This window comes from Taudactylus pleione, unplaced genomic scaffold, assembly GCF_031769625.1.
Source record: "Taudactylus pleione unplaced genomic scaffold, aTauple2 ptg000086l, whole genome shotgun sequence".
NCBI classification, from domain to species: Eukaryota; Metazoa; Chordata; class Amphibia; order Anura; family Myobatrachidae; genus Taudactylus; species Taudactylus pleione.
Window position 1 is genome coordinate 27,363,228 of NW_028284488.1, and position 18,280 is coordinate 27,381,507.

Below are 18,280 nucleotides of genomic sequence, written 5' to 3' on the forward strand. Positions count from 1 at the left end.
AGTGGGCCAGTTAGCTCTGCAACCTGCGTTCCCTCAGATGGGATTGTCCCAGCAGTCAGTGGTGTCGTCACCCATGCAGGGGTTCCCGAGACAACTGATGGTACCCCACAGTCTCCCTATTTCCCCTCCTCAGGTCTCTCAGGAGCCTGCGTGGGTTAATTCTCTGACAAGTTCTGTGCAGCATTTGTCAGACATGTTACAAGGGGAGTCTGTGTTGCGGCCTCACAAGCGGCCGGTGGCGTCTCTGTCCACTCCTTATGAGGATGACGAGGGGACGACTGATGATGGGGAGATTCTGGATCTGTCGGACCAAGAACCTCTCTGTACTAAAGAGTCGGACGCTAAGTCTAAGGTTTATATACCTGGCCTTATTCGTGCAGTCCGCACAGCTTTAGTTATTGAGGATGATGAACCTCCGGTATCAAAATCCAAATATGCCTTTTTCAAAGATGTTAAGGGTGACGCCACAGTGTTTCCTCTTTCGGGTCAATTGGTGGACCACTTAACGGAAGCGTGGAAACATCCTGGCAGATGGTATCAGCCTCAAAAACGTTTAGCAGTGGCTTATCCGTTTGCGGACAATTATTTTGCTAAGTGGGAATCCCCGCCACAGGTGGATTCTCATGTGTCGCACCTTGTCCGAAGTGCCATGTTGCCCATGCCCTCCATGTCCTCCTTAAAGAATGCCATGGACCGTAAGGTGGAAATCTGCCTGAAGTCCGTTTATTCCCTCGTGTGGGGGGGGGGCAGCCAGGTCGGCTATGGCTATGGCTAAGGCTGATAGTTTGGAGGCGTCTTTCGATTCCGACTGTTCGGCTGAACAGACCGAGTTGATAGGCAATCTCCGGGATTCGGCCACTTACATTAATGAAGCGGCTTCAGATATCAGTACCCTGACTTCTCGTGTTTCTTCGGCAGCTGTGGCGGCTCGTCGCACCTTATGGTTGCGATCTTGGAAGGCGGACGCTGATTCCAAAAAGGGTTTGGAAGCTTTGCCTTTTAATGGAGAAGTCCTATTTGGTCCGGATCTGGACAAAATTGTAGCCACGCTGGCGGCAGCCAAATTGGCATGTCTCCCTTCTGCTGCAGTTCCTTCCAGTTCAGGTACGTCGTCCTTTCGGCCTTACAGGGCCCAGGGTAGGCCTAAAGCACAGTCCTTTCCCCGACAGGCTGGCCCCAAGAAATCGGCCTAGCCCCGGAAGCAGACCTGGAGTACCAGACGTCCGGCCCCTAAGTCCGATGACAAACCTGCGGCCTGACGGTCCGGGCCTCCCTTTGGGGGATCCCAGAGTGGGAGGCCACCTGCTACGGTTTGCCCAGTGTTGGTCGGTAACCACGACAGACAGTTGGGTTCACGAGGTGGTTTCTCACGGGTATGCCCTCTCCTTTCGGCACAGGCCCCATCCCGATTCTTCACCACGGGTCTTCCATCAGACCAGAACAAAGCCTCGGCACTGCGGAAGGTTTTGCACACTATGCTCCAGGCTGGAGTTATAGTGCCTGTTCCTTTCTCCCAGAGGGGCATGGGTTTCTATTCCAATCTGTTTTTGGTGCAGAAACCCAATGGGTCGTACCGTCCGATCCTCAACCTCAAAGCACTCAACAAGGCCTTGCGGGTGCCGTTGTTTCGGATGGGGACCCTACGGTCCATCATTCTGGCGCTGGAACCTGGGGATTACATGGTGTCGTTGGACATACAGGATGCTTACCTGCATGTCCCTATTCTTTTGCGCCATCAACAGTTCCTCAGGTTTGCAATCCGCAACGATCATTTCCAGTTCCGGGCATTACCTTTTGGCCTGGCGACAGCACCACGTGTGTTTACCAAGGTTATGGCGGTCATGGCGGCTTCCCTGCGGCTGCAGGGAGTCCGCATGTTGCGTACCTAGACGACCTTCTGTTGGTGGCAGGATCTCCAGAGCTCCTTCTACACCATTTGGATCTGACGATTGCAGTACTGCAACGGCACGGCTGGTTGATAAACTGGCAAAAGTCCACCCTGATCCCGTCTCAGAGGATTCTGCACCTCGGAGCCTTGTTGGACTCCAGTCAGCAGAGGATCTTTGTGACGGGGGAAAAGATCTCTGCCTTGCAGTTGAGGGTGCGCAATTGTCTGCAGAGTCACCGTGTGTCTCTTCACTCGGCAATGAGGTTACTGGGCACCATGGTGTCCGTATTCGACATGGTGGAATATGCCCAGTTTCACTCCAGACCTCTGCAGTAATTGATCCTGTCCAAATGGAATGGACTGCCTCAGAGTCTCAAGTCCCAGACGATGGTACTCACTCCGGAGGTTCGTCTGTCCCTTGCCTGGTGGTTACAGACGACCCATCTCAACAAGTGTCGTCCGTTTTGGGTGGCGAACTGGGTCCTATTGACGACGGACGCCAGTCTTCGGGGCTGGGGAGCGGTCTCGGGTCCACACTTGTTCCAGGGCAGATGGACTGATAAACATCTTGGAACTCTGCGCCGTTTTCAATGCTCTCCAGCAGGCCCATCGGGTTCTCCACGGTCATCCCGTGCAGGTCCAGTCAGACAATGCCACCACCGTGGCCTACATAAATCGGCAAGGAGGAACCCGAAGTCGGGCGGCACTCGTAGACGTGTCCCGCATCCTGATCTGGGCAGAGCGCATCTCCCAGCCATATCAGCGGTATTCATCCCGGGAGTCCTCAACTGGGAGGCCGACTTTCTCAGTCATCAGGATGCTCATCCGGGGGAATGGTCTCTGCACCAGGACGTCTTTCAACTTCTGGTGGACAGGTGGGGTCTTCCAGAGATCGACCTCATGGCGTTATGGCACAACAACAAGTTGCCGGTGTACGGGTCTCGCACAAGAGACGAAAAGGCGTCTCTGGTGGATGCTCTATCCGTCTAGTGGACATTCCGGTTTGCCTATCTCTTTCCTCCGTTTTCCCTTCTTCCACAGGTAATCCGGAAATTCAAACAGGAAGGAGGGACGCTCCTGTTGATAGCTCCCGTGTGGCCCAGACGGCACTGGTTCTCAGACCTTCAGGGTCTGTCCGTGGACATCCCTCTACGGTTGCCGCTACGACCGGACCTACTGTCACAGGGTCCTTGTCTTCACCCGGACCTGACTTGGCTGTCTTTGACGGCGTGGCTGTTGAGACGGCCATGTTAAGGTCCAGGGGGTTTTCCAGCTCTGTAGTACGTACTATGCTGAGAGCTTGGAAACCATCTTCTGCAAGAATATACCATCGTGTGTGGCATACGTTCTTCCAATGGTGTTGACCGAGAGGTTATGCACCTCGGGAGTTCCGTCTGTCTAGAGTGCTAGCCTTCCTACAGGCGGGACTAGACCATGGGCTTTGCCTTGCTTCTTTGAAGGTGCAGGTGTCTGCCCTGTCTGTCTGGTTCCATCGTAGGATTGCTACAATCCCTGATGTGCGCACCTTTATGCAAGGTGTTCTTAGAATTCAGCCGCCATTTGTTCCACCGGTGGTGCCTTGGGATTTAGCTGTGGTCCTGAGGGCTCTCCAGGGACCGCTGTTTGAACCACTGGGCTCAGTGGATCTTAAATGGCTGACAGCTAAAACAATTTTCCTTCTGGCCATCGCTTCAGCCAGACGTGTTTCTGATTTAGGGGCTCTCTCTTGTAGACCCCCTTTCTTGATCTTTCATGGGAACAGGGCGGTGCTGCGCACTCGTCCTGATTTTCTTCCCAAAGTTCTTTCCCGTTTAATATCAACGAGGAAATCGTTGTGCCGGCTTTTAACTCACCTGACCTGTCGGTAGGTGAGGACACTTTGGACGTTGTGTGGGCCTTAAGGATTTATGTTGACCGCACTTCTTCGTTTAGGAAGTCAGACACCTTGTTTGTTCTCTATGGCTTCTGTAAAAAGGGTTGGCCTGCTTCAAAGCAAACTTTGGCAGCTTGGATCCGTATGGCCATTTCAGAAGCTTATCTTTATGAAGGCCTGCCGGTTCCATCCTCTGTGAGGGCTCATTCCACTAGGTCGGTGGGTCCTTCGTGGGCAGCTCGACGTGGTGCCTCTGCAGTCCAGATCTGCAAGGCTGCTACGTGGTCCTCGGTCCATACCTTTGTGAGGTATTACACGTTTGACACCTTTGCCTCTCAGGATGCTTCCTTCGGGCAGCAGATTCTCCTTTCAGCACAGGAGCGTCCCCACCCTTGAAGGATACTGCTTTGGGACATCCCCCAAGGTATCCTGTGGATACCCTATGGACCCTGAAGTAGAAAATATGAGATATGGTAAGAACTTACCTTTGTTATCTCTATTTCTACGAAGTCCATAGGGTTCCACAGGACTCCCACCCTGTCGCCCCTGTGCTGCAGATGGGCTTTGCTCTGGTCACCGGTTTTTCCATCTCCCTCTGGTGAGAATGTGATTCTTGTGTGTGTCCAGATCTTTTTTCTCTCTCTTCCTTCTCCTCCTCTGGCCTATGGCTTGGTACGTAACTGAGATGCCTTGGCTCAGGGGAGGGGTATAGGAGGGGGACCCTAGTGCATCCTGGGAAGCTGAAAACTTAACTCTATGGTGCCCGATGCCTGACGTCATCACCTATACCCCAAGGTATCCTGTGGAACCCTATGGACTTCGTAGAAATAGAGATAACAAAGGTAAGTTCTTACCATATCTCATATTATTTGCGTACATTTGGAAAATACTTTAAGAAAGAAAATATAAAAGAAAACTTTGTGGACCGAATACCAAACAAAGAATAGTAAAAGTGAAATAACTATGTTGTGGTCATTTAAACATACTTTGCGCTCTCATTGTACTGTGTGTCGAAGCACAAAGCATGTCCAAAGGGCCACAGTGACATCATTTGTGCATAAATATTATTCATTTAAATTTTTTTCAGGAATGCAGGTTTTAGAATGGAATGGTTTCCCATTAACTGCAAAGACGTATGAAGAAGTTCAGAGTATCATTAGTCAGTCAAGTGGGGAAGCAGAACTATGTGTAAGACTGTGAGTTTAACGTCATCTTTCTTTTTTATATTCTGGTTTGCAGTTGATCTTATGTATTTATGTTGAACTCGTAGATGGAGTGTACAGAAAGGGCGCTTGTTTCTCGATGCAGTACAGACAAATACAGTAACTGAGTTCGAAGACCCCCCCCCCCCCCCCCCCCGACAGACCATATTTTTTCTTGGTTGGAGACAGTGTGTCCATCTGTACAATGGCTGACCCTGCAATGGTGAAGTTCCAATGTCTCCTAACCATTGCAAGGCTTTTTCTGATGTTCTACTGATGTTTTGAGATATGTCCTCCTTCAGATATATCCCCAATATTTAAAACAGACAATTCTCAGAATGGCAAAAACAGGACTCAAACTTCCAACCTGATACACTACAGTCAAACATTTAACACATGGAACTATTTGTTTCCATAGGAAGCCCTGTAATTCTTACTATGAAGCTAGTTGTAATTGTCAGTTTAAACCATTGCAGCCAAGAAGATCTATGTGGCGTGTGGCTGCAATGGTTAACAATTAACAATTACAACTAGCTTCAGATAGCTAGAATTACTAGGCTTGCAACAAAGGAGCAAATAGCTTATGTGTTAAGTGTCTGGCTGTAATGTATGAGATTGGGTGCTCAAGACCACTGCAAGTTATTATAGACAAGGTGCATACAAATTGCACTGTTACTGATAGCTTTCATTTCTCACAAGTGTATTGAGTTAAGTGAATATGGTATATGAAGTTTTGTGTTCAAATCCCTTGCTTGGAATGTTTTCAAAGTAATTGTAAGTATACGTGTAAGTGTGCATTTGCCCCTAACCATGAATGCAAAAAAAGGGTGTTTGTCCCTACATGAAAGAATAGAGCAGCAAGTTATGGAAACAAGTCCTGCTGATCATAGTGCCCCAACAAGTGGTGCTAAGATCCCCACAACAGAAGAAGCATAAATCCAAGGATCAGTTTCCGTATATGACCCAAAAGCATCTGCTATAGATTTACTAATCGCAAAAGTATTTAATTTTACCAATTGTGCCCATGTGCATGCCCGCTTTCCCCTTTTCAGCCTTGACTTCTTAAAGAAAAATGAATCCCTAAAGTAAAAGTACTGTAATTAGAGAGGCAGAGAGGTACCTGAACAAATGTTGTGAGAATCACAATATTTTGCAGTGATCCTGGCCAAAGTTTTTCTGTGTAATGTTGGGGCACTTTACATGTTTTTACATTAGTAAAATGCATAAATGTCTCTAAAAATCTAGGACATGGTCTTGATGTGCTGGAAAGAAAGATGCAGGGAGACAAGACCACTGTTGTATAAAACTTTTCAATGTACTTTCTAGACCTTTTTTTAAATGTAATTTTTTAAATTGTTTTATATTCGGGCACTTTTATTCAGACAAAGGGGAAATAGGTCATTCCAATCAACTCCTAACTGTCAATTCAATGACTGTGCTAGATAAATCACAATTAGAAGCTGAATGGTTGCTTTGGGCAACTTCTCCACTTTATCTCTCGCCAAGACTTGATACATCTCCCCCCTTGTTAGCAATGATTATGCATGTTCCATTTGGGAATATGGACCAGTGCAGAGGGTTCATGAACTGGACTTTCACCTCCAAACCTTTTTCTACCTATGCCTAAAGCACTGCTGCCTATGCATGCCTCAGACTGTATGCACATGTAGAATGACAGTGACTGGTTTCTGGATCACCTTGAGAAACATTACAGATGAACAATAACATTATCTTCCATACAAGCTTTGAATTGAACATAAAAAACTAGAATTGTAAATTAATTTTGTTTTCGGGTTTATTCCCCCTTTTTCTCAGGGATATCAACATGTTTTCAAATTCTGAAACTCCCCAGAACTTAGAACTACATGACCCAGGGAAGGCCGGTAAGTCACATGAATTAATATTTAACAAAAGTTTTCATTATGTTTCATTTGTTACAGTACACTAATAAAACAAAAGAACACAACATTTAATGTATAACTTGTCACTTCATGTTATTGTTAGTAAAACAAGTGAAAATGATTGTAAACAAAATAGCAGCAGTTTTAACTAGATTAGTGATTGGGCCAGCAGCACCTGTTCAGAAGATTTTAACATCCAATATACTGTAGGCATATATTTACCAAGAGGCATCTTTTGTAAGCTGCTGCTTCTTGGTGGGTTTGACCTCAAAATTGAAAGTTCACTTGTATTAATATTATCAAAGCCAGACATTTAGCATTTAATATTAGCGCCACTTTCAATTTTGATGTCAAACCCGCCGAGAAGCAAGCTGCTGCTTTGTAAATATGCCTCACAGACACTAATGTTACAATGCTATAATAGTGAAAGGCAATATAATCAACATCTGGAACACATCATCACATACAATACAACATATAATTATAACAAGCAACCCATTCTGTGAGAGCTGTGTATAAGAAATCACCCACATCACTAAATTTAGCTTATGCTCTATTTCTCAGACCATTGTTTGTTTTGTGTGACATTACAGTGGAAAAAACAAGATCTCCAGGAGTGGACCCTAAGCAGCTTGCAGCTGAACTCCAGAAGGTCTCCCAGCAGCAGACAACTTTCGTTGTTTCCTCTGCAATGGAGAAAGGATCCTACATTCATTCAGGAACAACATCAACAGGCTCTAGTGCAGTCCCTAGCCCCGGACAGCCAGGTTCCCCCTCAGTAAGCAAGAAGAGGCACAGCAGCAAGGTAAAATATAGCTGAGAGAAGGACAATGAGCATAGAAATATTTTTGTTGTTTGGTTTTCCTTGTTACCTGTTTCATCCTGACAACTGCCATTTCAAGCTAATTTTTGACACAATGTAAAATACCTCGCTAATCCCAGTGCAACTGTGTAAAACTTGCCACATTACATTGCAAATAAGGAAACAATTTTGTAATCTGTTGGTTGCATTAACCGTTATTTATTTTTCAAATAAGATATTTTTCTATAGTGTTTCTTGTAATTTATTGTAGGATTTTTTACATTTCTGGTTTTTATATTAAATTCCCACAATCCTTCCCTAATTATTTAAGTTAAAAATGTATATATGTATTACTTGATTTTTTTTAAACATTAACTCTGAGCTCATTTGAAGTCGTTGTTATTTATTATTATTATTATTATTATTGTTTATTTATATGGCGCCACAAGTGTTCCGCAGCGCCATACACAGTACATAACCATAAAAGTGAATAACAGTACAATACAAATACAATAGAGGATAAGGACATGTACAGTATAATATACATTGCTACATTGGTGACCACAAAACCCAAATAAGCAACAGAGCATAAGCAATCAAGTGTTAGGTGCCCTAGTGGTGGGTAAGAAGTAGATGAAAATAAAGTAAGGAGAAGCACACGTGGGTAGAGCGCCCTGCTCGTAAGAGCTTACATTATATATTGTATTGTATATATCCTGACTGTCCGAATTTCATTCAGACAGTAAAACTATTTTGCTGGGTCATATTAAACATAGATGTTTTAATTTAGTATACATCATAAAAAGTAGATATTGATACTTTATTCATTATTACACATGCCAGCCAACAATTGTCTAGACTTTTGCAGCAAGAAAATTAGCTAATTATTTGACAGCATTGCCTCCACAATGAAATAGTGATTACAATGGTTAATTTGTCTTTATAAAATATATATATATATATATATATATATATATATATATATATATAATGGAATGGAATGGATATGGATCGCCTCATAGGTTCAAATAATTGACCACTTCTTGTTTTATGTTTTCACAGTCCTCTGAAGCTGTAAAATCTCATCCACATCCAATTACTGGTGAAATTCAGGTATAATGTATAAAATATTTATGTTTTGTCTAATATATTTATGAGTAAAAATGTTAAACATCTTTAGATCACAAAAAGTTATTTTTGCAGGTAAATTGGTATTTGGAATCATAGGCCAAAAGCTAACCATTTAGCATTAATTTAGCATATCTTGAGCTGTCCTTTGTCAGAAGCACCCCACCCCCATTTACTGTAACATCACATACTTGACACATAAAGTGTATAAAGCAATTTAAATGACTTCATAGTACACAGTAATGTCAATGAGCTTTTTGTTCACTATCCTGCTCTCTATAATGTTTGTATATATTCAATATGATAAATTTGTTTTTTATGTTTTTGTAGCTTCAAGTTAATTATGACAAGCATCTTGGTAACCTTATAATTCACATACTTCAAGCAAGAAATCTTGTTCCCAGAGACAACAATGGTTACTCAGACCCTTTTGTGAAAGTATATCTTCTTCCAGGAAGAGGGTAAGATGAATATTACTATTAATTTTGCTAAATAAATATTTTATAAGAATGTTTAGCCATGATCAGTCATTTAGGGTAAGATGATGATTATTGTAAGCTTCTAAGACAATATGTGTCATGACATCGCACCCCAGCCTGCGCTCAGATACGCCAACCTGACGCAGATGGGCGGTTGTGACGTGGGTTTTACTAAAGCTGCCACCACAAAGAGTATTAGAATAGCACTCTTGCGTACGGTAAACACTTAAATCACACTTAAATTCACAATTATTACACAAATGTAGCATGGACCTCTCCTGGCACGTGAATTCATTAGAGCACAGAGATAATGCTGATAAATTTTAGGATTTATTGAGAAAATATCTCCAGGGTTTAATTACAAGGTAAAAAAGTGACTAAACAAGACATACAGATATAAATGCACAGAATGATTTCAAGTAAAAGAAAATTATAAAGAGTCAGAATCCTAAATTATCTTATGCTGAGATCTTAGGGGATCTGTGTGGAGGGAGACCACCATAGACCGAGATAGGGAGCACTCCTAGCTCTCAGCTACTCCCTTCAAGAGTGAACACAGTGAAACAGGGGTGGCTGGCTCTTATGGTTCCAAAGCCACCCTCTCCCCCCAGCAGCCCCCACCCTTTTTGGGCCAAAAAGGCACTGTCCTTTGTTCTACACAGATCTGTGCAGATGTCAACCAGTACTTAAGTGTCATATATCTCCATGACTTGGAAAGGTCTTTTTATGGCACGAAAACTGCTAAACTACAAACTGAGTCGGACTATCTGTGCACAGGCCTGGAACAAGGGCCCCATAGGGTGAACAGCGAAACACTCCTTTCATGAACCTTTGTCTTCAAAGGCTAGGTAGCACTTGGCCATTTGGTTCTCAGTTGTTGATGCTATGCAGTTTTGACATACTGTCCCAATTCATAGCAAGCAGACATTCCTGAAATATTCTTTAGGGGAATTATAATAATACACACCACTCTCATGGTCAGGTTGTGGCTCATAGACCATGAGCATACTTTACCCGGGGCACACAAAATACATACAATCATGAAATGTGGCTTTGATATATCACTGTAACCCATGGCGATGGTCACACCTCCATCCTAAAAATGGCACAGGGAGATGGCGATCATCTATTACCTACCTCCTTGTGCCATGGCATCTACCTCGTTGCCTTGACGGGAGACTCCATCTGCATTCCCCTGCTCTGCCCCTTTTTTGCATTCCTTCTCAATAGTGGCATATGCCACCTCATGGGGGAGCAGTTTCCTTCTCAACTAGAGGACTGGATGCTCATTTCTTTGCCCATCTACTTGACTGAGGACAGCTCCCAGACCATAGTTAGAGGCATCAGTCTGCACAATAAATCTGCGTTTAAAATATGGGGCTTGCAGCACAGGAGACTGAGCTAAAGCGGACTTCTGGGCTCTGAAGTCCTGCTCACAGTCTGCCGTCCATGTGACCAGATTCGGGCACTTCTTTTGGGTCAGGTCGGTTAGGGGTTTGGCGAGGGCACCATAATTGTGTACAAATTTACGGTAGTACCCCACAGTCCCCAAGAATGACCTAACCTGTTTCTTGTCCCGAGGGTTAGGCCATACTGTGATAGCCTCCACTTTGCTCGATTCTGGGTGCATAGTACCTCCCCCTACATGGTGTCACAGGTATTGCACCCCCTCATGCCAGCTTGCATTTTTCTGGCTTGATAGTCAGATCGGCTCCAGTGATTTTGCGCAATACACTATCAAGGTGTCCCAGGTGTTCCTCCCAGGTCTGGCTGAATACAGCAATGTCATCCAAATACACCACTGCATGTCCCTCCTGGCTTGCCAGCAGGTCATTGACCAGTTGCCGGAAGGACGCAGGGGCATTTTTTATCCCAAAGGGCATGACAAGGAACTCGAAACAGCGCAAATGGGGTGATAAATGCGGACCTATCACGTGCTTCAGAAGACAATGGAATCTGCTAGTACCCCCGGCTGAGATCCATGATAGTGATGTAGCGCGCCTGGGCCAACTGATCCAGCAAGTCATCTATCCTAGGCATGGGGTATGCATCGAACACTGTGGCCTCATTCAACCTCCTGTAGTCTGCACAGAATCGGGTACCCCCACATTTCTTGGGAACCAGTACTACTGGGGCTGCCCAAGAACTATGAGATGTCTGAATCACCCCTAGCTGCATCAATCTCCCTTTTCATGGATGCTAACACTTCTGGGGAGGTGCGTTAGGCTGCCTGTTGCAATGGGGTTTGGGTGCCAGTGTTAACATGATGCATCACTAGGTGTGTCTTGCCAGGCTTCCCTGTAAAATGTGCCTGATATGGGTGTAGTGTGTCAGCTAGCTGACCTAGCTGTACTGCAGACTGCGTCTCACCTCGGCGGGCATCTTTTAGAGACCCTCCTTCCTGGGCAGCAACTGCTTAACAAGGGGTCAGATTCCTGCTCATTCTCAGGCAAGCTACATACAAGTGCAACACACGCTTCCCTGTCATGATACCCTTAAGCATGTTGATGTGGTAGATTTGCTGTCTTTTCCAGCCTGCCTCCTGCGCCACTACATAATCTACATCATTGATGCGCTGTATTATGGAGTAGAAGCCTTGCCAGGCAGCCTGCAAGTTGTTCTGCTATAGCGGCTTTAGAACCAGAACCTTCTGCCCTACCTCAAATATGCGCTCTCGCGTGGTGATCATACCACCTCTTCTGTTTCGCCTACGCAGTTTTTAGGTTATCTTGTGCCATCGCATCAGGGTTTGCAGCTTCTCCCTGAACTGCACTACATAGTGTACCTTTAGCCAGGAACACACAGTGCTTCAGTTTTTGTGGTGATACTAAATGATGTGATTTGCCAGTAATGATCCAAATCATTCACTTGCAAACATTACACTGTATTAAAAAATGTATAATGTCTATATCTAAACTAGTTATTCTTTTATTAGAATATAAATTACTATTTTACATTATAATATACAAAATGATGGAAGGTATGTTCTAATTTCACTGTCGGTTTGAGACATCTTCAATTAAAACATATTCAGTTACTAATAGTATACTATATAAACAGAAGCATCTTAAGAGAGGAGGTTGCCCATGTGCATTCCCCGTCTGGGGCCCCCTCCTCTCTTCCCAGCGGCAAGCCACGTCACCGCAGCAGTACACTCTGGGCACTAGAGTGTGCCCAGAGTCTACTACTTATGCGCCGGTTACCGGGAAAATGGTGCAGCCGCCCTTTTCCCAGTGATTTCCATAGTGCGCATGCGCACAAAATCTGAATAATGGCCGCGATGGCAAACAGGTGTGCAAAAGGTTACTGGAGAGCAGTGAGTTGGTAAAGACCACTTATACTTCACTGATATGTGCCGAGATAAACTTCAATCTGTTTTAGCAAATACACTCACTACAAGCAAAAAAAAAGGAATGACAAATCAGCTCAGTAGTTGGCAAGGTAAAGCTACCAGTTTAAGTAAAAAAGGCAAGAGAAATGCTGTCTTAGTGGTATATTTACTAAAGTGCATGTTTTTAGAAGTGGAGATGTTGCCCATAGCCTACGGCGCTGAGAGGGGGGGGAGCGGGTACTAATTACCCAGGCCCGGGCTCACTGGAGGGGCCCGGCGGGGGGCCCGGGTCCGACACTGCTCCCCCCTCTTACATCACAAGAGCCCAGCACACGCTGCTGTGTCCTGGGCTGCACTGGGAGACTGTTCGCTGCTGCTAAGAAGCAGCCACAGCAGTCTCCTCTGCCTGTGGGGGGAGCGATCAAGCTGATCGCGCCCCCCACTGGTTATGTGCCGGGCTGAGGGGGCTCTCTGCGCCTCCTTCGCCAGCGCGGCGGTGCTGCAAAATGTTTTTTTTCATCTAAGGGGGCTTGACCACGCCTCCCGCAAATAGGACACACACCCTTTTACCTGGGCCCGACGCGACACTTAGCGGGCCTGCCCATAGCAACCAATCAGATTTTATTTAACCTTTATCTAGCACCTTCTAGAAGATAATAGCTAGAATCTGATTATTTGCTATGGGGAAAATCTCCACTTCTAAAAACCTGCACTTTAGTAAAATACCCCTTAGCATCTATTTATTAGCAAAACAGTCTCTCTCCAGCCAGAATGGGGAAAAAGACCCTTATGGTGCATACACAGTCATATTTGACAACTGAACGATTTCATCAACGATGAACGATTTATGACAGTATTAAAATTAATCAAATTGTCAAAATCTGACTGCAAACACAGTCAATGTCAGAGATCGTTAACTGACATGCGGGAACGCGCAACGTTCGTCAATGCATGCCCTACATGTCAAAGATATGAACGATTGAACGATATTTTACAATCGTTATCGTTCATATCTGATAAGATATCTGACCGTGTGTATGCACCATAAGTTCAATCCTACTTAAGTAATGATATTTAGCAAAATAGTTATTTATTGGCTCAAAGCCTGGATACAATAGCTCTGAAGTCAAATTGTAACTTTCAATTCTAAACATTTTAGCAAAAGTTGTAGCAGTTTAAAAAGGAAACTTGACAGTGCCTTGGAGAAGCCTCAGCGATATACTGAAGTGCAATAAAAACTTATTTAGCACCACTAAAGCTTACATCGGCTACTGCTATGTACTATAGCTAAATATCACCCGACTTAGAAAGGAAACATTGTGCACCACCGAGTTCATAATTACAATCTCGCCTCCAGAGACAGTTAACCATTTTGGTAATTTATACTGCAGTATAAATATATTTAATGTTGTTTAGAACCCGGGGAAATGCCCCATATGGTCAGACATACTGTAGAGTTTCTTTAAAAGTTATGTTTACCAATGTATGCTCAATCCTGAATTGTAATAGTATATGCATTGTATGATTTAACTTTTGTTTTCTATCTGCGGAGAGCATGGCCTGACTAGGACGTCTGCTGAGCCATACCAGAAAAATAAAGTTGTAATTTTTTTCAAAACTTGCATTTACTATCTGTGATTAATTTATAAGTATAACATTAGTAGGGGAACTTGCCTCTCTACAAAGGGTAACGGGTTACAAATCTGTGAAGACACCAAAGATGTAGTGATCTCTTTAGGGGTTATCACTTTATTTTACTTTGATCACTGCTTGGCTTTAATTAGTGTCTGTTTGAGGATTTTTCTTATAACTGGACTGGGAGTAGCAGGAATGTTACATGCAGATAATACAGCACAGATACTAGCCAAGAGGCCACCCCAACTCTATGGGATCTGTAGACTTTACATATAACACATTTTACATTACATGTTTTACACATATCTGGAATAAGGGGGTGATTCAGCATTGGATGGATTTACAAGGCTGCACACAGGAAGCTTTGCAATTCCATCCTTGCAAATATGCAAATGCAGCAGGAGGTGTATGACTCCCCCTGCTGCATTTGCGATCCCAGCACTGCTACCGAGGTCACAGGCTGGGATCACCATCACAACCATTGGTGGTCGATGGTCATGATGGTGGATAGCGCTAGGCCGCCAGCCAGCTGAGTAAGCCTCACCTTACTCAGGCTGCTGGCTTGTGAGGCCAGGAAACTGCATCCGTCGACGCAGTACCTGGTCTTGCCACTCCCGGAAAACAGGGCGGACCATTTCTGGGAACGCCGGCTGCCCCCACACCTCCCCTTAAATGCCTCTGCCTGTCGATCAAGCAAAGACATCGATGGGGCTGCGTGAAAATACGCAGGACCCATTCTGCACACTCGCAGAATGGGTTCTGTGCACTGTGAGCAATGAGGAATCAGCCGCTAAGTTTTCTATTATGCCAGATTTTTTTCAAGCGGCACTTTTTTGGAATAATTGCTTACCTGCAGCAAATATATTCTATAAAATATAAAAAATTAAAAACACCCACGGTGGGATTCCAGCACTTTCAATTGCAACCAAAGATCCTGAAATATGATTCTTCAGTGAGGCTTGAGAGAATCTGTCCCAGCATCAGACTGGCATAGGGCGTTCACCACACTGCTTCCCGCTACACTACAGCTGTACAGCAGGTGTAGGGTACAGGAATGAGCGTGGTGAAATGCCTGATCAGATCTTCCGCACAGGGGAAGGAGAAGAATTGGATCCAAGATGAAAAAGAAATGAGACAGAGAGAGAACCTTAGAAAGAGAGAGAGAACCAAAGATACTGAGGAGGAAATAGAGGAAAACAACACAAATGATGGAAAATTACAATGGGTTATAGATTGTATTGGTATTTTAGCATATTCCATGGCACCCTGGCTTATCGCCCTTCCCTGGAATTCTCTCTTCTATTTTCTGTGCCCTAATACACTGTCCACTTACACCCTCTTCACTGGCCACTGATAGCTTGTCTCCTGGAGCCCTGTCTCTTGGCACCCTCTTCCCCTCCCTTGGAATACTATCTCCTCTTCTGTCTACCTTTCATGTTTATAATGAAAACTAGATAAACATGAAATTATAAGGATTATTTAAAAAAATTCTGTTATTTTTATTTCATCAAAAATAAAAACCCACTGATTTAACATTAATATTTAAAAACAAGAATTCACCAAGAAAGAAATATGGAAAACAAATGTCCTGAGTACAGTACATGTGTTTCCAATTTATGTCTGTGTTGCCTCAAATGCTGAAATATACTTTTGCTGTAGTTGTGCTTGTGATGCATTCCTAATCAGTAAGCTGCTGGTAGAGATGAGTGAAATTTTTAACAAAAAGAGAACCGGCCTTGTCGCAGAGGTGCGAAGTTCCACTGATCCAATTGTCAAAATATTGATTTTGTTTCGCCATTCTGCACTATATTTGTGAATTTAAATTTTGCAGAATATATAGTCTATGAATAGAGCTGAATAATTCACTCTGCTGAGCCATGTAGATTACTGTTGTAGAACTGGGAACAATTTAGATAATTTTATTTATTTTAGATAATTTTCTATCAGCAATATTTCATGGCCAAATGTAAAACAAGGCAAATATTTTAAAGAGCATATCTTAATATTGCACTCATCAATATCTGCACACCATTCCAGCAGTGAGGATAATAATGTCCTTCTGTGTATGCTTTATGTCTTTCATGTGTATCTTCTGTTTTATCTCTGGTTGCTTCCTCTGCTGTCTCATCTATGTGTAATGCACTGTGTCTCATCACTGGCTCCTTGCAGACAAGTCATGGTTGTCCAGAACGCCAGGTAGAGTTTTGATTTTAATTTTATTTCATAAACTGATTTTAATTTCAATGACTTAAAATAATGAGAGACTGTAGCAAATGTGTTCTTACTCAATGTTTTTATTAATTTCGGTATCAAATCAGTTAATTGCAAGGTGATTGTATGAGCGATAAATTAGTTTTATATGTGAGAAAGTTTCACCAATACTAAATACTCTATATCAATATTTACAAGCACATATGGATCTCTTGTGATTTATCTCCGCTCTGCATAATGGGTAGTTTCAATGAATATCACCACCTAGTGAAAACCAGTTCACCTACCTCTCCCTATTTTTCTGCTTAGTTTGAAAAGGCAGAAACTGGTTGTTGCACAGATATATATTTTTTTTAATTTATAGTGTTCTCTTTGTATATAATAAAACATCCACATTAACAACTTTCCAAGTAAAGTAAAAATAAGCAAAATATAATAGTGGAAAATTATTGTATGACGATAAATCTCTTTAAAAGTTGAAAGTATTATTTGTTTTAAATCCCGACACCAGCATCCCGACAGGGTTAGGATACGGACACCTGTCGGTAGGTATCCTAACCCTCCCCCTACCCCTCCTCCTTGGTGCCTGAACCTAACCTCCCCCTCTAGTGCCTAAACCTAACCTCCCCTTCCCCGCACCCTAAAACTAACCCTCCCCCCTTAATGCCTAATCCTGAACATCCCCTTAGCCCCTAACACTAAAACTCCCCCTAACCCTGTTACTTACGTTCAGGATGCCAGCGGTTAGGATGCCGGGGGCCGGGATTCTGACAGGTGTCGGGATTCCGGCGTCTGCCAGGATATTGACCGTATCCAATTTAGTATACAAAATTAAATATTAGTTGTGATAATAGAAATTATTTTTGTTTGTTTGGTTTGTAAAACTTGCTTTTCTACATAAAATGTTTGCATATCAAGAAATTCCAATGTTTATGCTTCTTTCAAAAGTTATTTCCCGTCCTCTCCTCTCATTTCACTGATTCTTCTCCCTGTAGTCATCATCTATTTGTACTCTGCCCCTACACCTGGTACTATTACATATGAGCCTTCACCTCCTCCCTGATATGTACTAATTATGCTATTTCCACACCTCTGAGCTTATTTTCATATAATTTCCTCTGCTTCTCCTTCCAGTTCTTGTTTTTGTGCTTCTATATACAGTACACACTTGTACTACCCATCCACTACCTTTCAGCTTCAGGTCTAGCCAGCACTAGCTCTTATCTCCAAACCACTGCATAAACAATGTATCTCCCACATGTATTATTCTTTTCACTAATGTACATTTTAATGTGATATTAAATGAAAAGTACAGGGATACAGTTTTTTTTTTAGAGATGGCTCACTAGCTTTCTATCACCTCTATAATTATGCTTTAAATATGCTTGTATGCATTTGAAGGAACAGTTGTGGGTCAGAGACATAGAGGATGACAGGTATGTCCAGAAATACACTATGAGATTCTGAGAAGAGTTGTATGATACATCCTGGTGGCAGCAGGAGTTTGGAGACCGGAGCCAGAGAGAGCAGGGATGATCAGAAACTGAGCAGCAGGGAAGTCTGCCTAGATTATCTATGTGCATCACAGCACATAGAATGTAAAATATTATATATAGCCAGGATTCAATGCACCTCTAGAGTACTCTTTTAGTTCTCCACTGACTACTGTGTTGATTAGAAATGAATTGAGTTTTGGTGGCTCCTGTTGTGGAAACCACTGTTTGAATACATTTTGTAATGTCTGCATTATACTTGTATTCCAGTATATTGGTAAGAATTATTTATTTACTGTCAAACGTAGTTGCTACCAAAGCTTCCATTGTTAAAGAT

At 43.4% G+C, this 18,280-nt stretch overlaps 1 protein-coding gene across 2 annotated transcripts in view; it reads left to right on the top strand.

Moving 5' to 3' along the window:
• Positions 1-18,280, top strand: part of PCLO (piccolo presynaptic cytomatrix protein) — a 345,027-nt gene that overhangs the window by 249,047 nt on the left and 77,700 nt on the right. For both annotated transcript variants that reach the window (XM_088468800.1, XM_088468802.1), the window contains 6 exons: positions 4,849-4,957; positions 6,779-6,846; positions 7,458-7,669; positions 8,729-8,779; positions 9,125-9,255; positions 16,409-16,435. In XM_088468800.1, the coding sequence (XP_088324926.1) occupies positions 4,849-4,957; positions 6,779-6,846; positions 7,458-7,669; positions 8,729-8,779; positions 9,125-9,255; positions 16,409-16,435 (598 nt within the window). The remainder of the gene's footprint in view (positions 1-4,848; positions 4,958-6,778; positions 6,847-7,457; positions 7,670-8,728; positions 8,780-9,124; positions 9,256-16,408; positions 16,436-18,280) is intronic.